The sequence below is a fragment of the Somniosus microcephalus genome, chromosome 22, assembly GCF_052327205.1.
Source record: "Somniosus microcephalus isolate GS21.2 chromosome 22, FLI_Smic_1.0, whole genome shotgun sequence".
Classification (NCBI taxonomy): Eukaryota; Metazoa; Chordata; class Chondrichthyes; order Squaliformes; family Somniosidae; genus Somniosus; species Somniosus microcephalus.
In genome coordinates this window covers 48,569,665-48,596,351 of record NC_141008.1, presented here as the reverse complement: position 1 = coordinate 48,596,351, position 26,687 = coordinate 48,569,665, and the positions used below count along the sequence as shown (strand labels likewise).

Here is a 26,687-nt window from a genome sequence, read left to right as displayed (position 1 = left end):
TCCTCTCCTCAGTCTCCTCCTCCTCTCTTCAGTCTCCTCCTCTCTTCAGTCTCCTCCTCCTCTCCTCAGTCTCCTCCTCCTCTCTTCAGTCTCCTCCTCCTCTCTTCAGTCTCCTCCTCCTCTCTTCAGGCTCCTCCTCCTCTCCTCAGTATCCTCCTCTCCTCAGTCTCCTCCTCCGCTCCTCAGTCTCCTCCTCCTCTCCTCAGTATCCTCCTCCTCTCCTCAGTCTCCTCCTACTCTCTTCAGTCTCCTCCTCTCCTCAGTATCCTCCTCTCCTCAGTCTCCTCGTCCTCTCCTCAGTCTCCTCCTCCTCTCCTCAGTCTCCTCCTCCTCTCTTCAGTCTCCTCCTCCTCTCCTCAGTCTCCTCCTCTCTTCAGTCTCCTCCTCTCCTCAGTCTCCTCCTCCTCTCCTCAGTCTCCTCCTCCTCTCCTCAGTCTCCTCCTCTCCTCAGTCTCCTCCTCTCCTCAATCTCCTCCTCCTCTCCTCAGTCTCCTCCTCCTCTCCTCAGTCTCCTCCTCTCTTCAGTCTCCTCCTCTCCTCAGTCTCCTCCTCCTCTCCTCAGTCTCCTCCTCCTCTCCTCAGTCTCCTCCTCTCCTCAGTCTCCTCCTCTCCTCAGTCTCCTCCTCCTCTCCTCAGTCTCCTCCTCCTCTCCTCAGTCTCCTCCTCTCTTCAGTCTCCTCCTCTCCTCAGTCTCCTCCTCCACTCTTCAGTCTCCTCCTCCTCTCCTCAGTCTCCTCCTCTCTTCAGTCTCCTCCTCCTCTCCTCAGTCTCCTCCTCCTCTCCTCAGTCTCCTCCTCTCTTCAGTCTCCTCCTCCTGTCCTCAGTCTCCTCCTCCTCCCCTCAGTCTCCTCCTCCTCTCTTCAGTCTCCTCCTCCTCTCCTCAGTCTCCTCCTCCTCTCTTCAGTCTCCTCCTCCTCTCCTCAGTCTCCTCCTCTCCTCAGTCTCCTCCTCCTCTCCTCAGTCTCCTCCACCTCTCCTCAGTCTCCTCGTCCTCTCCTCAGTCTCCTCCTCTCTTCAGTCTCCTCCTCTCTTCAGTCTCCTCCTCCTCTCCTCAGTCTCCTCCTCCTCTCTTCAGTCACCTCCTCTCTCTTCAGTCTCCTCCTCTCTTCAGTCTCCTCCTCCTCTCCTCAGTCTCCTCCTCCTCTCTTCAGTCTCCTCCTCTCTTCATTCTCCTCCTCCTCTCTTCAGTCTCCTCCTCTCTTCAGTCTCCTCCTCCTCTCTTCAGTCTCGTCCTCCTCTCCTCAGTCTCCTCCTCCTCTCCTCAGTCTCCTCCTCCTCTCTTCAGTCTCCTCCTCTCGTCAGTCTCCTCCTCATCTCTTCAGTCTCCTCCTCCTCTCCTCAGTCTCCTCCTCCTCTCCTCAGTCTCCTCCTCCTCTCTTCAGTCTCCTCCTCTCTTCAGTCTCCTCCTCCTCTCCTCAGTCTCCTCCTCCTCTCTTCAGTCTCCTCCTCCTCTCTTCAGTCTCCTCCTCCTCTCTTCAGTCTCCTCCTCCTCTCCTCAGTATCCTCCTCTCCTCAGTCTCCTCCTCCGCTCCTCAGTCTCCTCCTCCTCTCCTCAGTCTCCTCCTCCTCTCCTCAGTCTCCTCCTACTCTCTTCAGTCTCCTCCTCTCCTCAGTATCCTCCTCTCCTCAGTCTCCTCGTCCTCTCCTCAGTCTCCTCCTCCTCTCCTCAGTCTCCTCCTCCTCTCTTCAGTCTCCTCCTCCTCTCCTCAGTCTCCTCCTCTCTTCAGTCTCCTCCACTCCTCAGTCTCCTCCTCCTCTCCTCAGTCTCCTCCTCCTCTCCTCAGTCTCCTCCTCTCCTCAGTCTCCTCCTCTCCTCAATCTCCTCCTCCTCTCCTCAGTCTCCTCCTCCTCTCCTCAGTCTCCTCCTCTCTTCAGTCTCCTCCTCTCCTCAGTCTCCTCCTCCTCTCCTCAATCTCCTCCTCCTCTCCTCAGTCTTCTCCTCTCCTCAGTCTCCTCCTCCTCTCCTCAGTCTCCTCCTCCTCTCCTCAGTCTCCTCCTCCTCTCCTCAGTCTCCTCCTCTCTTCAGTCTCCTCCTCTCCTCAGTCTCCTCCTCCTCTCTTCAGTCTCCTCCTCCTCTCCTCAGTCTCCTCCTCTCTTCAGTCTCCTCCTCCTCTCCTCAGTCTCCTCCTCCTCTCCTCAGTCTCCTCCTCTCTTCAGTCTCCTCCTCCTGTCCTCAGTCTCCTCCTCCTCCCCTCAGTCTCCTCCTCCTCTCTTCAGTCTCCTCCTCCTCTCCTCAGTCTCCTCCTCCTCTCTTCAGTCTCCTCCTCCTCTCCTCAGTCTCCTCCTCTCCTCAGTCCCCTCCTCCTCTCCTCAGTCTCCTCCACCTCTCCTCAGTCTCCTCCTCCTCTCCTAAGTCTCCTCCTCTCTTCAGTCTCCTCCTCCGCTCCTCAGTCTCCTCCTCCTCTCCTCAGTCTCCTCAGTCTCCTCCTCCGCTCCTCAGTCTCCTCCTGCTCTCCTCAGTCTCCTCCTCCTCTCCTCAGTCTCCTCCTCCTCTCCTCAGTCTCCTCCTCCTCTCCTCAGTCTCCTCCTCTCCTCAGTCTCCTCCTCCTCTCTTCAGTCTCCTCCTCTCTTCAGTCTCCTCCTCTCCTCAGTCTCCTCCTCCTCTCTTCAGTCTCCTCCTCCTCTCTTCAGTCTCCTCCTCTCCTCAGTCTCCTCCTCCTCTCTTCAGTCTCCTCCTTCTCTCTTCAGTCTCCTCCTCCTCTCCTCAGTCTCCTCCTCCTCTCTTCAGTCTCCTCCTCCTCTCTTCAGTCTCCTCCTCCTCTCTTCAGTCTCCTCCTTCTCTCTTCAGTCTCCTCCTCCTCTCTTCAGTCTCCTCCTCTCCTCATCCTCTCTTCAATCTCCTCCTCCTCCCTTCAGTCTCCTCCTCCTCCCTTCAGTCTCCTCCTCCTCTCTTCAGTCTCCTCCTCCTCCCTTCAGTCTCCTCCTCCTCTCCTCAGTCTCCTCCTCCTCTCTTCAGTCTCCTCCTCTCCTCAGTCTCCTCCTTCTCCCTTCAGTCTCCTCCTCCTCTCCTTGGTCTCCTCCTCCTCTCTTCAGTCTCCTCCTCCTCCCTTCAATCTCCTCCTCCTCTCCTCAGTCTCCGCCTCTCTTCAGTCTCCTCCTCTCCTCAGTCTCCTCCTCCTCTCTTCAGTCTCCTCCTCCTCTCCTCAGTCTCCTCCTCTCTTCAGTCTCCTCCTCCTCTCCTCAGTCTCCTCCTCCGCTCCTCAGTCTCCTCCTCCTCTCCTCAGTCTCCTCCTCCGCTCCTCAGTCTCCTCCTCCTCTCCTCAGTCTCCTCCTCCTCTCCTCAGTCTCCTCCTCTCTTCAGTCTCCTCCTCCTCTCCTCAGTCTCCTCCTCCGCTCCTCAGTCTCCTCCTCCTCTCTTCAGTCTCCTCCTCCTCCCCTCAGTCTCCTCCTCTCCTCAGTCTCCTCCTCCTCTCCTCAGTCCCCTCCTCCTCTCCTCAGTCTCCTCCTCCTCTCCTCAGTCTCCTCCTCTCTTCAGTCTCCTCCTCCTCTCCTCAGTCCCCTCCTCCTCTCCTCAGTCTCCTCCTCCTCTCCTCAGTCTCCTCCTCTCCTCAGCCTCCTCCTCCTCTCTTCAGTCTCCTCCTCTCTTCAGTCTCCTCCTCTCCTCAGTCTCCTCCTCCTCTCTTCAGTCTCCTCCTCCTCCCTTCAGTCTCCTCCTCTCCTCAGTCTCCTCCTCCTCAGTCTCCTCCTCCTCTCTTCAGTCTCCTCCTCCTCTGTTCAGTCTCCTCCTCCTCTCTTCAGTCTCCTCCTCTCCTCATCCTCTCTTCAGTCTCCTCCTCCTCTCCTCAGTCTCCTCCTCCTCTCCTGTCTCCTCCTCCTCCCTTCAGTCTCCTCCTCCTCCCTTCAGTCTCCTCCTCCTCTCTTCAGTCTCCTCCTCCTCTTTTCAGTCTCCTCCTCGTCCCTTCAGTCTCCTCCGCCTCTCCTCAGTCTCCTCCTCCTCCTCTCTTCAGTCTCCTCCTCCTCTCCTCAGTCTCCTCCTCCTCTCCTCAGTCTCCTCCTCCTCCTCTCTTCAGTCTCCTCCTCCTCTCCTCAGTCTCCTCCTCCTCTCTTCAATCTCCTCCTCCTCTCCTCAGTCTCCTCCTCCTCTCCTCAGTCTCCTCCTCCTCTCCTCAGTCTCCTCCTCCTCTCTTCAGTCTCCTCCTCTCTTCAGTCTCCTCCTCCTCTCTTCAGTCTCCTCCTCCTCTCTTCAGTCTCCTCCTCCTCCTCTCCTCAGTCTCCTCCTCTCCTCAGTCTCCTCCTCCTCTCTTCAGTCTCCTCCTCTCTTCAGTCTCCTCCTCTCCTCAGTCTCCTCCTCCTCTCTTCAGTCTCCTCCTCCTCTCTTCAGTCTCCTCCTCTCCTCAGTCTCCTCCTCCTCTCCTCAGTCTCCTCCTCCTCTCTTCAGTCTCCTCCTCCTCTCTTCAGTCTCCTCCTCCTCTCTTCAGTCTCCTCCTCTCCTCATCCTCTCTTCAGTCTCCTCCTCCTCTCCTCAGTCTCCTCCTCCTCTCCTGTCTCCTCCTCCTCCCTTCAGTCTCCTCCTCCTCCCTTCAGTCTCCTCCTCCTCTCTTCAGTCTCCTCCTCCTCTTTTCAATCTCCTCCTCCCTTCAGTCTCCTCCGCCTCTCCTCAGTCTCCTCCTCCTCCTCTCTTCAGTCTCCTCCTCCTCTCCTCAGTCTCCTCCTCCTCTCTTCAGTCTCCTCCTCCTCTCCTCAGTCTCCTCCTCCTCTCTTCAATCTCCTCCTCCTCTCCTCAGTCTCCTCCTCCTCTCCTCAGTCTCCTCCTCCTCTCCTCAGTCTCCTCCTCCTCTCTTCAGTCTCCTCCTCCTCTCCTCAGTCTCCTCCTCCTCTCTTCAGTCTCCTCCTCTCCTCAGTCTCCTCCTCCTCTCTTCAGTCTCCTCCTCCTCTCTTCAGTCTCCTCCTCCTCTCTTCAGTCTCCTCCTCCTCCTCTCTTCAGTCTCCTCCTCCTACAACCTATTGTCTTATAAATCGTAAGCTCCACATCATTGTATCACAATTTATTTTGTATTTTCTCCCATTGTTTTCAATCTTGCTGATGCCTTGGCCCTTCAGCTATGCTTCTGAGAGTGGATGAGTTAGAATTGGAGATTCGAAGATGCAACAACCACTTGCATTTATATCACGCCTTTAACAACAAAGTCAGCACTCACAGTAAATAGCAGAGGTGCCAATGCAGCCAAGTACATACCTGATAGTGTCATTTTTATCCATTTGAAATGGGAAACACTCGTAAAGGCTTTCCTCTGGTATCGAGTCAATCCCTTCAGGATAGTCTTCAAATCTGTAAATTCAAATTAAACGCAACAAAGGTATATTATACAACAACAACTTGCATTAACGTCACATCTTCGATGGAGAAAACCATCCCCAAGAGCTTCGCAGGGCAGAACGGACTGAGTCGAAAGAGAGATTCGGAACACTGTCAAAGACATGGGTTTTAAGGAGGGTCTTAAATGAGGAGAGCGGAGGGTGGAGAGGTGGAGGGGTTTAAGGGAGTGAATTTGCAGGAACGGTAGCATAGTGGTAATGTCACTGGGCTAGTAATCCAGAGGCCTGGACTAATGATCCAGAGACATGAGTTCAAATCCCACCACGGCAGCTGGGGAATTTAAATTCAGTTAATAAATCGGGAATAAAAAGCCAATAATCAAGCGGCACTTACTCACCAATAACCTACACGCTGATGCCCAGTTTGGGTTCCGCCAAGGCCACTCGGCTCCAGACCTCATTACAGCCTTGGTCCAAACATGGACAAAAAGAGCTGAATTCCAGAGGTGAGGTGAGAGTGACTGCCCTTGACATCAAGGCAGCATTTGACTGAGTCTGGCATCAAGGAGCCCTAGACTGAAGTCAATGGGAATCAGGGGGAAAACACTCCACTGGCTGGAGTCATACCTAGCACAAATGAAGATGGATGTGGTGGTTGGAGGTCAACCATCACAGCCCCAGGACATCACTGCAGGAGTTCCTGAGGGCAGTGTCCTAGGCCCAACCATCTTCAGCTGCTTCATCAATGACCTTCCCTCCATCATAAGGTCAGAAATGGGGATGTTCACTGATGATTGCACAGTGTTCAGTTCCATTCGCAACTCCTCAGATAATGAAGCAGTCCATGCCCTCATGCAGCAAGACCTGGATGACTTTCAGGCTTGGGCTGATAAGTGGCAGGTAACATTCGTGCCACACAAGTGCCAGGCAATGACTATCTCCAACAAGTGAGAGTCTAACAACTGCCCCTTGACATTCAACGGCATTACCGTTGCCGAATCCCCCACCATCAACATCCTGGGGGATCACCATTGACCAGAAACTTAACTGGACCAGCCACATAAATACAGTGGCAACAAGAGCAGGTCAGAGGCTAGGTATTGTGCAACGAGTGTCGCACCTCCTGACTCCCCAAAGGCGTTTCACCATCTACAAGGCACAAGTCAGGAGTGTGATGGAATACTCTCCACTTGCCTGGATGAGTGCAGCCCCAACAACACTCAAGAAGCTCAACACCATCCAGGACAAAGCAGCCAGCTTGATTGGCACCCCATTCACCACCGGCGCACTGTGGCTGCAGTGTGTACCATCTACAAGATGCACTGCAGCAACTCACCAAGGCTTCTTCGGCAGCACCTCCCAAACCCGCGACCTCTACCACCTAGAAGGACAAGGGCAGCAGGCGCGTGGGAACACCACCCTCTCCAAGTTCCCCTCCAAGTCTCACACCATCCTGACTTGAAAATATATCATCTGTTCCTTCATCGTCACTGGGTCAAAATCCTGGAATTCCCTCCCCAACAGCACTGTGGGAGCACCTTCACCACACAGACTGCAGCTGTTCAAGAAGGCGGCTCACCACCACCTTCTCAAGGGCAACTAGGGATGGGCAATAAATGCTGGCTTTGCCAGCGACGCCCACATCCCGTGAATTAATTCTCGAGTGTGGGGCCCAGACGGCTGAATGCACGGCCCCCGATGGTAGGGGGAGGGGCAATGCACAAGAGGCCAGGGTTGGAAGAGCGCGGAGAGTTTTGTGGGCATGGGGCGGGGCGGGGTGGGGGGGGGGGTGGAGGGGGAGGGGGAAGGTGATGATGATTGTAGGGCTGGAGGAAGTTGCAGAAATGGGACGAGATGAGACCACGGAGGGATTTGAACACAAGGGTAAGAATTTTAATCTTTAGATGCCGGGGCACTGGGAGTGAGCGGGGAGAGGCCAGCAAGGACAGGGATGGTGGTTGAGCAGGCCTTGGTCCGGGGGCAGGATAAGGGCAGCAGAGTTTGGAACAAGCTGAAGTTTACAGAGGGTGAAGGGCGGGAGGCTGGCCAGGGGAGCACTGGTGCCGTCAGATCTGACATTGACCTAACCCTCTGGGCCGGAACCGAGCGGGGTTTGGCCGGACCCCCCTTCTACACCCCGCCAGGTTTTACGCTCTGACCCAAACCCCTCCAGCTCCCCCCAGGGCGCATTAGGTTCAGCTGGGGGCTGTCGAGTGTGGAGAAGATGAAGGTGTGGATGTGGGATTCAGCGACAGGTGGGCTGAGGTGTGGAGCAGTGTTACACTGTACAGGAGCAGATCATAAGGAAGCGATTCAAGGACGTCAACACCGCACCCCCCCCCCCCCCCGCCCGAGTGACGCTGGGTGGATGAAGTTAAGATTCAGTTCAGCCCTGATCTCATTGAATGGCGGAACAGGCTCGGGAGTCTGAATGGCCTCCTCCTGTTCCTATGTTCCTACACTTTTTTTTTATTCGTTTATGGGATGTGGGCGTCGCTGGCAAGGCCAGCATTTATTGCCCATCCCCAGTTGTTGTCGAGAAGGTGGTGGTGAGCTGCCTTCTTGAACCGCTGCAGTCCGTGTGGTGAAGGTACTCCCACAGTGCTGTTAGGGAGGGAGTTCCAGGATTTTGACCCAGCGACGATGAAGGATCGGCGATATATTTCTAAGTCAGGACGGTGTGTGACTTGGAGGGGAACTTGGAGGTGGTGGTGTTCCCATGCGCCTGCTGTCCTTGTCCTTCTAGGTGGTAGAGGGCGCGGGTTTGGGAGGTGCTGCCGAAGAAGCTTTGGCGAGAATAGATTTTAAGGAAGTGACTCAAGATTGGCAACACCACGCCCCCTCCCAGAGGGTAAATGCACCAGTGCGGCACTGAGCCATAGGCCCAGAAGATTCTTGGTTCGATGGCCAGTCTGGGCTGATAAGGTGACCTCAGCCTGGGTGACAGCTGGGGCCACCTCTGGTGGACAGTGGGCTAGACAGGGAACAACCTGCAAGGTACCCCCACCCCCAATCACCCACCAATGAGGTCTTACTAGAAACCCACATGTGTGTGAACTCTGAGGACAGGAGTAGGCTCCTCGCCGTCTACGCCGCCACTGCCCAGACCCTCACACGGAGAACGGCCGAAAGGGTCTGAGGGAACTCTGCCCCGGTATGGTCATCACCCTCAGGAGAGGAGGGGGGCGGGTGGGCGCCGGGAACCGAGCAAGGAAATTGGTAAAAGGCAATACCTGACTGTGGGACACACATCCATCCGGAATGGGAAACCTTCAGTAATGCAGGTGTCGGCGAGAAGTTCATCAACCCCTTCAGGAGGGTCACCGGATCTGTGAATTCAGGTTAAGGAGAGACAACAGAGGTCGATTAGCTGTCCAACACCACCAGGGGAAGATAAACAGCGAGAATAAAAAGAATTTGCATTTCTATAGCGCCTTTCACCACCTCAGGATGTCCCAAAGTGCTTTGAAGCTAATTAAGTCCTTTTGAAGTGTAGTCACTGTTGTAATGTAGGAAACACGCAGCCAATTTGTGCACAGCAAGCTCCCACAAACAGCAATGTGATAATGATCAGATAATCTGTTTTAGTGATGTTTGGTTGAGGGATAAATATTGGCCCACGACACTGGGGAGAACTCCCCTGCTCTTCTTCAAAATAGTGACATAGGATGTTTTACGTCCGCCTGAGAGGGCAGACGGGGCCTCAGTTTAAGGTCTCATCCAAATGACGGCACCACCGACAGTGCAGCGCTCCCTCAGTCCTGCCCCTCCGACAGTGCAGCGCTCCCTCAGTCCTGCCCCTCCGACAGTGCAGCGCTCCCTCAGTACTGCCCCTCCGACAGTGCAGCGCTCCCTCAGTACTGCCCCTCCGACAGGCCAGTGCTCCCTCAGTACTACCCCTCCGACAGTGCGGCGCTCCCTCAGTCCTGCCCCTCCGACAGTGCGGCGCTCCCTCAGTACTGCCTCTCCGACAGTGCGGTGCTCCCTCAGTACTGCCCCTCCGACAGTGCAGCGCTCCCTCAGTACTGCCCCTCCGACAGTGCGGCGCTCCCTCCTCAGTACTGCCCCTCCGACAGTGCAGGGCTCCCTCAATACTGCCCCTCCGACAGTGCGGCGCTCCCTCCTCAGTACTGCCCCTCCGACAGTGCAGTGCTCCCTCAGTACTGCCCCTCCGACAGTGCGGCGCTCCCTCAGTACTGCCCCTCCGACAGTGCAGCGCTCCCTCAGTACTGCCCCTCCGACAGTGCGGCACTCCCTCAGTACTGCCCCTCCGACAGGCCAGTGCTCCCTCAGTACTGCCCCTCCGACAGTGCGGCGCTCCCTCAGTACTGCCCCTCCGACAGTGCGGCGCTCCCTCAGTCCTGCCCCTCCGACAGTGCAGCGCTCCCTCAGTACTGCCTCTCCGACAGTGCGGCGCTCCCTCAGTCCTGCCCCTCCGACAGTGCGGCACTCCCTCAGTACTGCCTCTCCGACAGTGCGGCACTCCCTCAGTACTGTCCCTCCGACAGTGCGGCGCTCCCTCAGTACTGCCCCTCCGACAGTGCAGTGCTCCCTCAATACTGCCCCTCCGACAGTGCGGCGCTCCCTCAGTACTGCCCCTCCAACAGTGCGGCGCTCCCTCAATACTGCCCCTCCGACAGTGCGGCACTCCCTCAGTACTGCCTCTCCGACAGTGCGGCGCTCCCTCAGTACTGCCCCTCCGACAGTGCAGTGCTCCCTCAGTACTGCCCCTCCGACAGTGCGGCGCTCCCTCAGTACTGACCCTCCGACAGTGCAGCGCTCCCTCAGTACTGCCCCTCTGACAGTGCAGCGCTCCCTCAGTCCTGCCCCTCCGACAGGCCAGTGCTCCCTCAATACTGCCCCTCCGACAGTGCGGCGCTCCCTCAGTACTGCCCCTCCGACAGTGCGGCGCTCCCTCAGTACTGCCCCTCCGACAGTGCGGCACTCCCTCAGTACTGCCTCTCCGACAGTGCGGCGCTCCCTCAGTACTGCCCCTCCAACAGTGCGGCGCTCCCTCAGTACTGCCCCTCCGACAGTGCGGAGCTCCCTCAGTACTGACCCTCCGACAGTGCAGCGCTCCCTCAGTACTGCCTCTCCGACAGTGCAGCGCTCTCTCAGTACTGCCCCTCTGACAGTGTAGCGCTCCCTCAGTCCTGCCCCTCCGACAGTGCGGCGCTCCCTCAGTACTGCCTCTCCGACAGTGCGGCGCTCCCTCAGTACTGCCCCTCCGACAGTGCGGCGCTCCCTCAGTACTGCCCCTCCGACAGTGCGGCGCTCCCTCCTCAGTACTGCCCCTCCGACAGTGCAGTGCTCCCTCAATACTGCCCCTCCGACAGTGCGGCGCTCCCTCAGTACTGCCCCTCCGACAGTGCGGCACTCCCTCAGTACTGCCTCTCCGACAGTGCGGCGCTCCCTCCGTACTGCCCCTCCGACAGTGCAGCGCTCCCTCCGTATTGCCCCTCCGACAGTGCAGCGCTCCCTCAGTACTGCCCCTCCGACAGTGCAGCGCTCCCTCAGTACTGCCCCTCCGACAGTGCGGCGCTCCCTCAGTACTGACCCTCCGACAGTGCAGCGCTCCCTCAGTACTGCCCCTCCGACAGTGCAACGCTCCCTCAGTACGGCCCCTCCGACAGGCCAGTGCTCCCTCAATACTGCCCCTCCGACAGTGCGGCGCTCCCTCAGTACTGCCCCTCCGAAAGTGCGGCGCTCCCTCAGTACTGCCCCTCCGACAGTGCGGCACTCCCTCAGTACTGCCTCTCCGACAGTGCGGCGCTCCCTCAGTACTGCCCCTCCGACAGTGCGGCGCTCCCTCAGTACTGCCCCTCCGAAAGTGCGGTGCTCCCTCAGTACTGACCCTCCGACAGTGCGGCGCTCCCTCAGCACTGCCCCTCCGACAGTGCGGCGCTCCCTCAGTACTGCCCCTCCGACAGTGCAGCGCTCACTCAGTACTGCCCCTCCGACAGTGCAGCGCTCCCTCAGCACTGCCCCTCCGACAGTGCGGCGCTCCCTCAGTACTGCCCCTCCGACAGTGCGGCGCTCCCTCAGTACTGCACTGGGAGTGTCGGCCTGGATTTTATGTTCAGCTCTCTGGACTTGAACCCACAACCTTCTGACTGAGGTGCGAGGGTGCTGCCCACTGGGCCACGGCTGTGGTACTGCAAATGACACGTGAGCCTCCTTGTCCTCCCAATGGCCCGGGTAGCCAATGACCTGCTGCTGAACTGATGCACACAGACCAGGAGATCCCAGATTCAGGCCCCTCGCGATGCCGGGTTAGATGAATTCCACTGAGGTGGTGGGCATGGGCGTTACAATTGGACTCAATTTACTGCTGGGCTAGGGAACCGGGAATTCCCACACTCCTGAACAATATCCAATGACTCTGGCTGGGAAGTGGACACAAGTGTAATTGTGGGATTGATGGGGGGATGGGGGTGGGGTTCATTATCGAATACTTCTGCGATGCCCTCCACAGTTCAATAGGCTGACAACATCCAAAGCCCAGGTGGTAAAATGAAGAACGGGCACTTAGATAGGGGACTGCAGGGCCACCAACCAATGAGAAACTGGTACTCCGGAAGAATCAGCGCTTTGAGGGGAGAGAAATCTAGATCTGTCTCAGAAAAAAATGCGGAATGACCTTGTTTTACAATCTGCATCCGTCCCGCATGGGATGGCTGTGTGAAAGCAGTTAAACACTGACTAGAGTTTAGGCCTGGACTGAAGGCCTGGAGATGTTGGCCTGGAGACGTAGGCCTGAAGTGAAGGCCTGTAGTGAAAACCTGGAGTGAAGGCCTAGAGGTGTAGGCCTAGAGTGAAAGCCTTGAGTGTAGGCCTGGACTGTAGAAGGTAGGCCTGGACTGTAAGCTTTGTCACCAGCAACACTGTCAGAACAGTGCAGTAGTGTCTATAATTCTACACTTGTGATGCAATAATAAAGCCACTGTGTTGTCACTATCATAGTGCAAGTGGTACACAAGAAGACCTCAGTTTTCAGGAGTGCACAAGTGGTAGTTCTCACTAGGATTCCACTGCTCCATGCGTGCGTGCAGCATCACTCACCGCGCCCAGAGACTCTCTGATTGGGCAGTGAGCCTTGTCATCTGTATTTGCAACGTCTGAAAGGTGATTTCTTTTTTTTTTTTTTATTATTTCCAGCCCCAATTCTTTCCCCTCCTTTCCTGAAGGTGCAGACTCCTCGCTGGGGAAAAGTTCCACCAAAGCTGGGAGCCCTTCGGTTACTTGGTCAAAGTGCTATTCCACTCGGGTAAACCTCAGACAGTGAATCCCGTCAATCTGGGTGTCAGCCTTGGCTCAATCTCTCTCTCTCTCTCTCACCTCTGCATCAGAAGGTTGTGGGTTCAAGTCCCATTCCAGAGACTTGAGCACAAAAATCTAGGCTGACACTCCAGTGCAGTGCTGAGGGAGCGCCGCACTGTCGGAGGGGTAGTACTGAGGGAGTGCCGCACTGTCGGAGGGGCAGTACTGAGGGAGCGCCGCACTGTCGGAGGGGCAGTACTGAGGGAGCACCGCACTGTCGGAGGGGCAGTATTGAGGGAGCGCCGCACTGTCGGAGGGGCAGTACTGAGAGAGTGCCGCACTGTCGGAGGGGCAGTACTGAGGGAGTGCCGCACTGTCAGAGTGGCAGTACTGAGGGAGTGCCGCACTGTCGGAGGGGCAGTACTGAGGGAGCGCCGCACTGTCAGAGGGGCAGTACTGAGGGAGTGCCGCACTGTCGGAGGGGCAGTACTGAGGGAGCGCCGCACTGTCAGAGGGGTAGTACTGAGGGAGCGCCACACTGTCGGAGGGGCAGTATTGAGGGAGCGCCGCACTGTCGGAGGGGCAGTATTGAGGGAGCGCCGCACTGTCGGAGGGGCAGTATTGAGGGAGCGCCGCACTGTCGGAGGGGCAGTACTGAGAGAGTGCCGCACTGTCAGAGTGGCAGTACTGAGGGAGTGCCGCACTGTCGGAGGGGCAGGACTGAGGGAGCGCCGCACTGTCGGAGGGGCAGTACTGAGAGAGTGCCGCACTGTCGGAGGGGCAGTATTGAGGGAGCGCCGCACTGTCAGAGGGGTAGTACTGAGGGAGCTCCGCACTGTCAGAGGGGAAGCACTGAGGGAGCGCCGCACTGTCGGAGGGGCAGTACTGAGGGAGCGCCACACTGTCGGAGGGGCAGTGTTGAGGGAGCGCCGCACTGTCGGAGGGGCAGTACTGAGAGAGAGTTGCACTGTCGGAGGGGCAGTACTGAGGGAGTGCCGCACTGTCAGAGTGGCAGTACTGAGGGAGTGCCGCACTGTCGGAGGGGCAGTACTGAGGGAGCGCCGCACTGTCAGAGGGGCAGTACTGAGGGAGCGCCGCACTGTCGGAGGGGCAGTACTGAGGGAGCGCCGCACTGTCAGAGGGGCAGTACTGAGGGAGCGCCGCAGTGTCAGAGGGGCAGTACTGAGGGAGTGCCGCACTGTCGGAGGGGCAGTACTGAGGGAGCGCCGCACTGTCAGAGGGGCAGTACTGAGGGAGTGCCGCACTGTCGGAGGGGCAGTACTGAGGGAGCGCCGCACTGTCAGAGGGGTAGTACTGAGGGAGCGCCACACTGTCGGAGGGGCAGTATTGAGGGAGCGCCGCACTGTCGGAGGGGCAGTATTGAGGGAGCGCCGCACTGTCGGAGGGGCAGTACTGAGAGAGTGCCGCACTGTCAGAGTGGCAGTACTGAGGGAGTGCCGCACTGTCGGAGGGGCAGGACTGAGGGAGCGCCGCACTGTCGGAGGGGCAGTACTGAGAGAGTGCCGCACTGTCGGAGGGGCAGTATTGAGGGAGCGCCGCACTGTCAGAGGGGTAGTACTGAGGGAGCGCCGCACTGTCAGAGGGGAAGCACTGAGGGAGCGCCGCACTGTCGGAGGGGCAGTACTGAGGGAGCGCCACACTGTCGGAGGGGCAGTGTTGAGGGAGCGCCACACTGTCGGAGGGGCAGTACTGAGAGAGTGTTGCACTGTCGGAGGGGCAGTACTGAGGGAGTGCCGCACTGTCAGAGTGGCAGTACTGAGGGAGTGCCGCACTGTCGGAGGGGCAGTACTGAGGGAGCGCCGCACTGTCAGAGGGGCAGTACTGAGGGAGCGCCGCACTGTCGGAGGGGCAGTACTGAGGGAGCGCCGCACTGTCAGAGGGGCAGTACTGAGGGAGCGCCGCACTGTCGGAGGGGCAGTACTGAGGGAGCGCCGCACTGTCAGAGGGGCAGTACTGAGGGAGCGCCGCACTGTCGGAGGGGCAGTACTGAGGGAGCGCCGCACTGTCAGAGGGGCAGTACTGAGGGAGTGCCGCACTGTCGGAGGGGCCGTACTGAGGGAGCGCCGCACTGTCAGAGGGGCGGTACTGAGGGAGCGCTGCACTGTCGGAGGGGCAGTACTGAGGGAGCGCCGCACTGTCGGAGGGCCGTTGAGGGTGTGGGGAAATGTAATCTGTTCCTTCAATGAGATCTCTGATGAGACTGCACACAGAGTGAAGGAGCTTGTACAACCCATCACTGTCGCTTGTGCAGATGCAGAGTGCCCTCCGATACTGACCTGGGAATCCCACTCAGGAGCCTATAAAGTGTTTGTGCCCTAAAGGGGCGGCGGCTGCAGTTCTCGGATTGTGACTGTCACATTGTGGTGCCACACCTCCTGCGGTATAGCTACCAGATCTATCTCACGCACAGGAACAGCAACCACTTTTCCCTTAAGGAAATCTTGAAATGTGCGGTGTTTCCAGTCAAAGCGTTTGAGAAAGTTTTGATTGTTTGGTAGGCAGATAATGTATTTAAGGGGAAACTAGATAAGCACATGAGGGAGAAAGGAATAGGAGGAATATTTTGATGGGGTGAGATGAAGAGGGGTTGGGAGGAGGCTCGTGTGGAACACAAACCAGTTGGACCGAATGGCCTGTTTCTGTAGACTCGATGTAATCTCATTTTCCTTTGCCAATGTAATTTGCATAACTTGCAGTCACTGCACTTGCAACTTAGCGCGACCTGAGTCCTGAGGCATTTCACAAAGACGGGGGAGAGCCGGAGAGTTAGGGGAGGTCACTGAAGACTCGGTGAAAGAGAGGAGGCTTTTCAGGAAGGGATGACGCAAGGGTTTCTGAAGCGAAATGGCCGGGTGTCGCAACGTAGTTGTGAACGGACGACTACTCTTTTTTTTCAATGAAGGCAGTGCAGTTCCCCAATCGAGCCACAAGTGAGCAGGACACAATTGGCTATACAATAGCAAAATACTGCGGATGCTGGAAATCTGAAATAACAACAGAAAATGTTGGAAATACTCAGCAGGCCAGGCAGCATCTGTGGAGAGAAACAGAGTTAACGTTTCGGGTCTGGGACCCTTCATCAGAACTGGAAAAAGCTGGAGATGTAACAGATATTAAGCAGGTGCAGAGATGGGGGTGGTGGGGGGGGGGGAGGAAGGAATTGAAAGAATATACTGTACTTTTGTAAGAGGCAGGAAAGATAAAATGTTGCAAATGGGAGTGGCAAAAATCATACTGCATGAAAAATGGGGGCAGGGATAATTATCTGAAATAGTTGAACTCGATGTTGAGTCCGGCAGGCTGTAAAGTGCCTAATCGAAAGATGAGGTGCTGTTCCTCGAGCTTACATTGAGCTTCATTGGAACAATGTAATAGCCCGAGGACAGAGAGATCAGAGCGGGAGTGAAGCGGTGAATTAAAGTGACAGGCGACCGGAAGCTCAGGGTCACCCTTACGGACTGAACGGAGGTGTTCCGCAAGGCGGTCGCCCAATCTGCATTTGGTCTCCCAATTGGCTGTTGGGTCATTGGGGCTTGAGTGGCAGATCTTGCTCCATCTCAATGCACCAGCGCACACACATTCCCCCTTTCAACACAACACGATTGGCTGGCTGGGCCATTGTTGACTCAGAGGTCAATGACAATAATCAGGAAGAGCTTAGCAACAAGGGTGTGGGGGGTGGCGGGGGAGGGAGGTCACTGCGCACAGAGACTTGGCTGTTCACCATGGTTGTTCCTGCATTGGTTCTAGGAAGAACCGAAGGAGGCAGATTTATTGCTGGATAATTTTAGGCCCCTCCCTCCCCCACCTTCCCGCACAATGTTTGTTGTTTTATTGCCGTCGTGCATTTAGCGGTTGCCGTCCTGAGTTCTTCCGAATCGCTCCCGCTCCCAGCATGGTCATTCGTCCGCTGAGAGAGAGATGGTGGTTCATTTCGTAACTTAGGGCCTCGTGGGAAGCGGTCGGACTGTGATGCCACTGCCAGAGGTCCTGCTGGGTTATGCCATCTGGCTGTCACACTTTGTACTGGAATGCACCATCTGGCTGTCCTGCAAGATGTTTGACTGTAGCATGTGGTTCTCCAACTGCCTGTTGAACCCAATGGCCTGGGTCTTCTTCAATCTGACGGACAATATCATGTGCCTGTGGCTCCTGCACAGCCTGTGGAGGTTTAGCATGTGGCTGTCGTATGTCATACTGGACGCCAACCTGTGGTTCGTGTACAATATGTCGGACCAAACCAATTGGCTCCTCTACGCAATCGATGACTACATCAGGTGGCTCTCCAACGCACTGTCCAGTTTCTCCATGTGGTCATCCTACTCTGAATCCAGGTACAGTCTGTGGCTCTCGTACATTTGGACAGATTACATCAAGTGGCAGATGTACCTTGTCCGAGACTGTTCCCTGCTGCTCACCTACACCATCTTGAACAACACCTTATACGTGTCGTACCTTATACTGGACATGACCATCAGTCTGTCGCATAGCCTACTGGGTCACGCGAAGTGGATGTCGTACATTTTGCCGGTCGATACCGCGTGGCTGTGCATGGCAGACATGCAGTACCTCGCCTGGCTCCTGTACACCGTGAGGGACGCCAGCATCAGCCTGTGGTACGTCACGGAGGAACGCATGTTGTACCTGTCCTATGTCGTGGCCGACTTCTTCAGGTGGCAGACGTACCTTTTGCAGGACTTCGCGTTGTGGGTGCCATACGTTGTCTCGGATTCGGCCGCCGCCTTCTCCTACCGTCTGCAAGATGTCACCATGTGGCTCCTGTATGTTGTATTTGACTATAACATGTGGCTCTGGTACCTGCTGTTCAGATACCTCTTCTGGCTCACCTACCTTCTGTTTGACATTACCATTGGCCAATCATCCTTTCTATTCAACTACACCATGTACTTTACGTACATTATGTTGGACTGTGTCACCTACCAGTCACGTATTCTAATCACCTACATCATGTGGCTCTCTTTCATTCTACTGGACTGTATTATGTGGCTGACTTGGATTATGCTGCAGGTTTTTTGATAATTTTACCGCAATGAGTAACAGTTTGATTTCATAGACTATTTTCCCAATAAAATCGTTAAAATCCCAATGTGCGTTTTTTCTTTTGTTGGTAGTTATTTTGACTGATTGTCTGACCACTCGCTCTCCCACCTTGACTGAAAGAATCGTGTGAATGTGGGGAGTCAGCCCGGCCACACGGTTGCATGCCTGTAGTAGTCAGATAGCCAAGGAGGGGAACCTGACCATAGGAACGTAGGAACAGGAGGAGGCCATTCAGCCCCTCGAGCCTGTTCCGCCATTCACTGACATCATGGCTGATCTGTGACCTAACTCCATATACCCGCCTTTGGCCCATATCCCTTAATACCTTTGGTTAACAGAAAGCTATCAATCTCCGATTTAAAATTAACAATTGATCTAGCATCAGTTGCTGTTTGCAGAAGAGAGTTCCAAACTTCTACCACCCTTTGTGTGTAGAAGTGTTTCCTAATTTCACTCCTGAAATGTCTGGCTCTAATTTTTAGACTATGTCCCCTAATCCTAGACTCCCCAACCAGCGGAAATAATTTCTCTCTATCAACCCAATCTGTTCACCTTAATATCCTGAAAACTTTGATCAGATCACCCCTAACCTTCTAAATTCTAGGGAGTACAACTCTAATTTGTGTAATCTCTCCTCGTAACTTAGCCCTTGGAGTCCAGGTACCATTCTGGTAAACCTGCGCTGCAATCCCTCCAAGGCCAATATATCCTTCCTACGGTGTGGTGCCCAGAATTGTTCACCGTGCTCCAGGTGTGGTCTAACCAGGGTTTTGTACAGCTGCAGCATAACTTCTACCCTCTTGTATTCTGGTCCTCTAGATATCAAGGCCAGCATCCCATTAGCCTTTGATTATTTTCTGTACCTGTTCATGATATTTTAATGATCTATGTACCTGGGCCCCCAAATCTCTTTGGATCTCCACTGTTTTTAGCTTTTCACCATTTAGAAAGTACCCTGTTTGATCCTTTTTAGATCCAAAGTGGATGACCTCACATTTGCCTACATTGAAATCCATTTGCCACAGTTTTGCCCATTCACTGAATCTATCAATATCCCTTTGTAATTTTATGCTTTTATCTACGCTGCCTACAATGCCGCCTATCTTTGTGTCATCGGTAAATTTGGATATATGACTTTCGATGCCATCATCTAAGTCGTTAATAAATACTGTGAATAGTTGAGGTTCCAACACGGGACATCACTAGTCGCCTCCTGCTAATTTGAGTACCGGCCCATTATCCCTACTCTCTGTCTCCTGCCGCTCAGCCAATTTCCTAACCAGGTCAATAATTTGCCCTCAATTCCGTGGACTTCTACCTTCGTTAACAGTCTCTTATGAGGGACTTTATCAAATGCAGTCTGGAAGTCCATATAAATAACATCCATAGACATTCCCCTGTCCACTACTTTAGTCACCTCTTCAAAAAATTCAATCTGGTTTGTCAGGCATGACCTACCTTTCACAAATCCATGCTGGCTCTCTCTGATCAACTGAAAATTTTCAAGGTGTTCAGTCACCCTATCCTTAATTATAGACTCTAGCAATTTCCCGACACAGATGTTTGGCTAACTGGTCTATAATTCCCTGGTTTCCTTTTCTCACCATTCTTAAATAGCGGAGTGAAATGCGCAATTTTCCAATCTAAAGGGATGGTTCCTGAATCTAGAGAACTTTGGAAGATTATAGTTAGGGCACCTACTTCCTTTAAAACCCTGGGATGGAAACCATCTGGTCCTGGGGATTTGTCATTATTTAGTTTTTTTTAATTCATTCATGGGATGTGGGCGTCACTGGCAAGGCCTGCATTTATTGCCCATCCCTAATTGTCCTTGAGAAGGTGGTGGTGAGCCGCCTTCTTGAACCGCTGCAGTCTGTGTGGTGAAGGTACTCCCACAGTACTATTAGGGAGGGAGTTCCAGGATTTGACCCAGCGATGATGAAGGAATGGTGGTATACTTCCAAGTCAGGATGGTGTGTGACTTGAAGGGGAACTTGGAGGTGGTGGTGTTCCCATGCGCCTGCTGCCCTTGTCCTTGATGGTAGAGGTCGCGGATTTGGGAGGTGCTGCCGAAGAAGCCTTGGCGAGTTGCTGCAGTGCATCTTGTAGATGGTACACACTGCAGCCACAGTACGCCGGTGGTGGAGGGAGTGAATGTTGAAGGTGGTGGATGGGGTGCAAATCAAGCGGGCTGCTTTGTCCTGGAGGGTGTCGAGCTTCTTGAGTGTTGTTGGAGCTGCACTCATCCAGGCAAGTGGAGAGTATTCCACCATACTTGTGCCTTGCAGATGGTGGAAAGGCTTTGGGGAGTCGGGAGGTGAGACACTCACCACAGAATACCCAGCCTCTGACCTGCTGTTGTTGCCACAGTATTTATGTGGCTCGTCCAGTTAGGTTTCTTGTCAATGGTGACCCCCCAGGATGTTGATGGTGGGGGATTTGGTGATGGTAATGTTGTTGAATGTCAAGGGGAGGTGGTTAGACTCTCACTTGTTGGAGATGGTCATTGCCTGGCCCTTGTGTGGTATGAATGTTACCTGCCACTTATCAGCCCAAGCCTGAATGTCGTCCAGGTCTTGCTGCATGCGGGCATGGACTGCTTTATTATCTGAGGAGTTGCGAATGGCGCTGAACACTGTGCAGTCATCAGTGAACATCCCCACTTCTGACCTTATGATGGAGGGAAGCTCATTGATGAAGCAGCCGAAGATGGTTGGGCCTAGGATCTGCTCCGAGTGGCAGGCAGTGACTAGTGGGGTACCGCAGGGATCGGTCCTCGGACCCCAGCTATTCACAATATATATAAATGATCTAGACAAGGGAACTAGATGTAATATCTCCAAGTTTGCAGACGACACAAAGCTGGGTGGGCGTGTGTGCTGTGAGGAGGATGCCGAGAAACTCCAGTATGATTTGGACAGGTTGGGTGATTGGGCAGAAGCATGGCAGAAGCAGTATAATGTAGATAAATGTGAGGTTATCCACTTTGGTGGCAAAAACAGGAAGGCAGATTATTATCTGAATGGCAATAGATTGGGAGAAGGGGAAGTGCAACGAGACCTGGGTGTCCTTGTGCACCAGTCGCTGAAGGTAAGCATGCAGGTGCAGCAGGCGGTTAAGAAGGCAAATGGTATGTTGGCCTTCGAAGATTCACCAGACTGATACCTGGGATGGCAGGAATGACGTATGAGGAGAGATTGGGTCGATTGGGCTTGTACTCGCTGGAGTTTAGAAGAATGAGAGGGGATCTCATTGAAACTTATAAAATTCTAACAGGACTAGACAGACTAGATGCAGGAAGGATGTTCCCGATGGCCGGGGAGTCCAGAACCAGGGGTCACAGTCTAAGGATAAGGGGTAAGCCATTTAGGACAGAGATGAGGAGGAATTTCTTCACCCAGAGAGTGGTGAACCTGTGGAATTCTCTACCACAGAAGGCAGTTGAGGCCAATTCATTAAATATATTCAAGAAGGAGTTGGATATATTTCTTAAGGCTAAAGGGATCAAGGGATATGGGGAGAAGGCAGGGACAGGGTACTGAATTTGGATGATCAGCCATGATCTCACTGAATGGCGGAGCAGGCTCGAGGGGCAGCTGGGGTCAAGCCGGGACCGTACACACCGATATCACAGGCAGATCGGTCCGCAAATCCCTTCAGCCGCTCAGCCTTCCATTAAATGGTTCCCTTACCCATCCTGCTCCTCGGACTCAGCTTCATGCCTGTTTCTGATCACGTTTACACAGATGTCGTCAGGGAAGTCCCAGACATCCTCTTCCCCAGTGAGGTTAACCGTGTCGGTGCTCATTCCTGACAGGCACGTGCATCAGTTCCGGTCCCCGGCGGCTCGGAATCTGCACCAATGAAAACAAAATATCAGAAATTCATAGCTTCCAGGTTCAGATACAGGCTGCTCTGACCGACGTGACAAAGGGGATTTAATCCTTTCCTTCTGCCAATCGTCTCCCCCCTGCCCCACTCATCTCGAAAGCATTGACTCATTTTTATTATTCATCCCTGGGATGTGGGTGTCACTGGCAAGACCAGCATTTATTGCCCATCTCTAATTGCCCTTGAGAAGGTGGTGGTGAGCCGCCTTCTTGAACCGCTGCAGTCCGTGCGGTGAAGGTGCTCCCACAGTGCTGTTAGGAAGGGAGTTCCAGGATTTTGAACCCAGCGACGATGAAGGAACGGCCGATATATTTCCAAATCGGGACGGTGTGTGTCTCGGAGGGGAACTTGGAGGTGGTGGTGTTCCCATGCGCCTGCTGCCCTTGTCCTTCTAGGTGGAAGAGGTCGCGCCACCTCCAGCGTGATCGCACCACCAGACACAACCTCCCCTCATCTCCACTTTCAGCATTCCGTAGGGACCGTTCTCTCCGCGACACCCTGGTCCACTCCTCAATCACCCCCAACACCCCCTCCCCTTCCCTCGGCACCTTCCCATGCAAGCGCAGGAGATGCAACACCTGCCCTTTTACCTCCTTCCTTCCCACTGTCCAGGTCCCCAAACACCCCTTCCAGGTGAAACAGCGATTTACTTGTACTTTTTGCAACCGGAAATCTCTCTTAACCAGCAAAATGCAGGAGTAGGTTCAGGTAAGTTTTACTTTATATTACTGGCCGTGTAACCGGGGTTCCTGGATCTGTGGCCGTGTAACCGGGGTTCCTGCGCCTGTTGCCGTGTAACCGGGTTTCCTGGATCTGTGGCCGTGTAACCGGGGCTCCTGCACAAGTGCCATGTAACCGGGGCTCCTGCACCTGTGGCTGTGTGCGGGGCTCTCGTACCTTAGTAAGTATACCTCTCTGTAATCCGGACTTTTTGATCAACCGGCACCACGCCGGTCCCGTCGGTGCCGGATAAAAAAGAGTTTCCTGTGTACTGTATTCGCTGCTCACGATGTGGTCTCCTCTACATTGGGGAGACCAAATGCAGATTGGGTGACCGCTTTGCGGAACACCTCCGTTCAGTCCGTAAGGGGGACCCCGAGCTTCCAGTCGCCTGTCACTTTAATTCTCCGTCCCACTGCCACTCTGACCTCTCCGCCCTCGGCCTCTTACACTGTTCCAATGAGGTTCAATGTAAGCTCGAGGAACAGCACCTCATCTTTCTATTCGGCACTTTACAGCCTGCCGGACTCAACATTAAGTTCAACAATTTCTGATCATAACCTCTGCCCCCATTTTTTCGGACAGCAGGTGCTGGAATGATTTTGCCATTCCCATTTACACCTCCTCTAGACCCATCCTTTGTTTCTTTACTTGTCCCATTACCATCTCCTTTCACCTCGCACCATCATCCCTTCTGTCATTTACTCTCTCCTGTTTTCGACCCTATCACAGACCTTCCCTTTTGTTCTTTCTTCCCCTCCCCCCTTTCCCTGCCCCTCTACTTGCTTAAAACCTGTTACATCTCTAACTTTTTCCAGTTCTGACGAAGGGTCATCGACCTGAAACGTTGAATCTGTTTCTCTCTCCACAGATGCTGCCTGACCTGCTGAGTACTTACAGCATTTTCTACTTTTATTTATGACTCCTTGTTGGAGGGACAGCTGTGCACACAGACTGCAGGAGGTACCTCACCAGCCTGGCCATTCTTCCATGTGTGAACCTAGAGGGTGAGCGTCAGCGCACTGTTCAACCAAATCAGGCATCACAACCGAGCAAACATCTGTCCCTTCACCCCCAGCAGCACTGACCCTTCACCCCCAGCAGCACTGACCCTTCACCGCCAGCAGCACTGACCCTTCACCCCCAGCAGCACTGACCCTTCACCCCCAGCAGCACTGACCCATCACCCCCAGCAGCACTGACCCTTCACCCCCAGCAGCACTGACCCTTCACTCCCAGCAGCACTGACCCTTCACCCCCAGCAGCACTGACCCCTCACCCCCAGCAGCACTGACCCCTCACCCCCAGCAGCACTGACCCCTCACCCCCAGCAGCACTGACCCTTCACCCCCAGCAGCACTGACCCCTCATCCCCAGCAGCACTGACCCCTCACCCCCAGCAGCACTGACCCCTCACCCCCAGCAGCACTGACCCTTCACCCCCAGCTACACTGGAACCATTATTCCATTCCAGTCCGTATTTAACCCCTGACACACACTTCTTTTGAAGCCTCAGCCTCCGGTATATTATCCACCATTCACAGCTTCCACCCTAACAGCTGTGGCTCAGTGGGCAGCTCTCTCGACTCTGAGTCAGAAGGTCATGGGTTCAAGCCCCACTCCAGAGACTTGAGCCCATAATCCAGGCTGACACTCCAGTGCGGTGCTGAGGGAGTGCTGCATTGTCGGAGGTGTCGTCTTTCAGATGAGACATTAAACCGAGGCCCCGTCTGCTCTCTCAGATGGACGTACAAGATCCCACGGCCACTATTTCGAAGAAAAGCAGGAGAGTTGTCCTGGGCCAATATTTATCCCTCAATCAACACCTAAAACAGATTCTCTGGTCATTATCACATTGCTGTTTGTGGGAGGTTGCTGTGCGCAATTTAGCTGCCGCGTCTCCCACATTACAACAGTGACTCCACTCCAAAAAAAGTACTTAATTGGCTGTAAAGCACTTTGGGACGTCCCGAGACGGTGAAGGGCGCTGGAGAAATGCAAATTCTTTCCATATTTTAACAATGAAACTGTGTCAAACAAGCTCTCTGTAACTTGCAACACCCCATATTAGAGTAACACAGAGGCAACTTCAGACTGGAACTGGACACAGCACCGGCGGAGAGATGGACACAGTCAGACTCACCCTTTCAAAAATACAATTCCCGGCTGACAATCTCTAACTGGACTGAGTTCCTGTACCTGGTTCACACTTTTCCCCTCAGGGCCGCAGGCTCAACAAGCTGCTGCGAACAGCTCCCAGGCAGACTATAAAATGGGGAACTAGAAATTGGAAAGGCAATCCACTGCGTAGAAAGTTTGCACAACCGAGCTCCTAAAGGCACAGAGTCACGCAGGGACGGAAAGAACCGGAACATTTGATCTGGTGATGTTTCTGACAGAGGGCTTGCTGGGAGTGTTGTTTTTCCTCAGTTCGAGTTCCACTTGTTCAGTGCGAGAGAAGACAGTGAGGCTTGAAAGCAAATTTGGACACATTTAAAAGAAAGAGACAAAAGAATTTCCATTTCTACAGCACCTTTCACAACCACCGGATGTCCCAAAGCGCTTTACAGCCAATGAGGTACTTTTGAAGTGAAGTCACTGTTTTAATGTAGGAAACGCGGCAGCCAATTTGCGCACAGCAAGCTCCCACAAACAGCACTGTCATAATGACCAGTTCATCTGTTATAGTGGTGTTGATTGAGGGATAAATATTGGCCCCAGGACAGCGGGGAGAACTCCCCTGCTCTTCTTCAAAATAATGTCTTGGAATCTTTTACGTCCACCTGAGAGTGCAGACGGGACTTCGGTTTAATGTCTCATCCGAAAGACGGCACCTCTGACAGTGCGGCTCTCCCTCAGTACTGCCCCTCCGACAGTGCAGCGCTCCCTCAGTACTGCTCCTCCGACAGTGCGGTACTCCCTCAGTACTGCCCCTCCGACAGTGCAGCCTTCCCTCAGTACTGCCCCTCCGACAGTGCAGCACTCCCTCGGTACTGCCCCTCCGACAGTGCGGCGCTCCCTCAGTACTGCCCCTCCGACAGTGCAGCCCTCCCTCAGTACTGCCCCTCCGACAGTGCAGCACTCCCTCGGTACTGCCCCTCCGACAGTGCAGCGCTCCCTCAGTACTGCTCCTCCGACAGTGCGGCACTCTCTCAGTACTGCCCCTCCGACAGTGCAGCATTCCGTCAGTACTGCTCCTCCGATCCGATAGTGCAGCGCTCCCTCAGTACTGCCCCTCCGACAGTGCGACGCTCCCTCAGTGCTGCCCCTCCGACAGTGCAGCATTCCCTCAGTACTGACCCTCCGATAGTGCAGCGCTCCCTCAGTACTGCCCCTCCGACAGTGCAGCGCTCCCTCAGTACTGCTCCTCCGACAGTGCAGCATTCCCTCAGTACTGACCCTCCGACAGTGCAGCTTTCCCTCAGTACTGTACTGGATTCTGTGCTGCAAGTCTCTGGAGTGGGACTTGAACCCACAACCTTCTGACCAGACAAGAGTGCTGCCCACTGAACCATCGCTGACACCTACCCAACATTCTCTATGTGGTGGAGGTTGAGAAAGGAGAATGGGGGAGGAGTGGTGGAGGGGATGGGAATGGGATTAGGGAGGGAATGCAGAGCGGGTGGGGGAGGGGAGGGAAGAGGGAGGGGAGTGGGGGAGGGGATGAAAGAATTCTTTAGTCCAAGTGCAGGAGCGACAGATTCAGGAAGTGAAACTTTTTGTTGAAAACTAACAAAGTGGTGAAAACCTTTAAAATGTAATTTTAGAAATCAGGCTGTGATATTATTGTTGAACCTGTTTGTAACAAACTCCCGCTTTCATATCAAATGGTTAACGTCCATGTTAATATCCTGGACAAAGGAATCCGACCTGAATACATTAAAAAAAAGAAAGACTTGCATTTCTCCAGCGCCTTTCACCACCTCAGGACGACCCAGAGCACTTTACAGTCAAGGAAGTACTTTTTGAAGTGTAGTCACTGATGTAATGTGGGAAACGCAGCAGCCAATTTGTGCACAGCAAGCTCCCACAAACAGCAATGTGATAATGAGCGGATAATCCGCTTTTTTAGTGATGCTGGTTTTTTCATATTCTTATTAGTTATAAAAATAGTGGAGACGGGGGAAAGAGATTGTTTCACGAACACTCACAATTAATCCAATTGGGTAATAAAGACGATAACAAAATACTGCGGATGCTGGAAATCCGAAATAACAACAGAAAACGCTGGAAAAGCTCAGCAGGCCAGGCAGCATCCGTGGAGAGAGAATCAGAGTTAACGTTTCAGGTCGAAGACCCTTCGCCAGAAGAGTCTGCTCCCTTTCCGATTGGCCGTGGGAAGGCAGTGCATCTGGAGGACGGACCAATGGCGGGAGTGTGGGGGCGCGGCGGGGCTGGGTGGTCATGTGATAAAACCTCCATGAATACACCCAACCAGAGTTTGCGACCATTCTGCAGGACAGACAACAACAACAACT

General features: G+C 54.4%; 1 protein-coding gene across 1 annotated transcript in view; it reads right to left on the bottom strand.

Annotated features, from left to right (window-relative positions):
• The window catches only part of LOC147102281 (uncharacterized), a 70,785-nt gene that overhangs the window by 38,131 nt on the left and 5,967 nt on the right, over positions 1-26,687 (bottom strand). Inside the window, exons 2-4 of the mRNA XM_085965111.1 lie at positions 21,291-21,452; positions 8,490-8,585; positions 5,177-5,269 (exon numbers count right to left, since the gene is read on the bottom strand). Of these exons, the coding sequence (XP_085821237.1) occupies positions 5,177-5,269; positions 8,490-8,585; positions 21,291-21,406 (305 nt within the window). The 5' untranslated portion in view covers positions 21,407-21,452. The remainder of the gene's footprint in view (positions 1-5,176; positions 5,270-8,489; positions 8,586-21,290; positions 21,453-26,687) is intronic.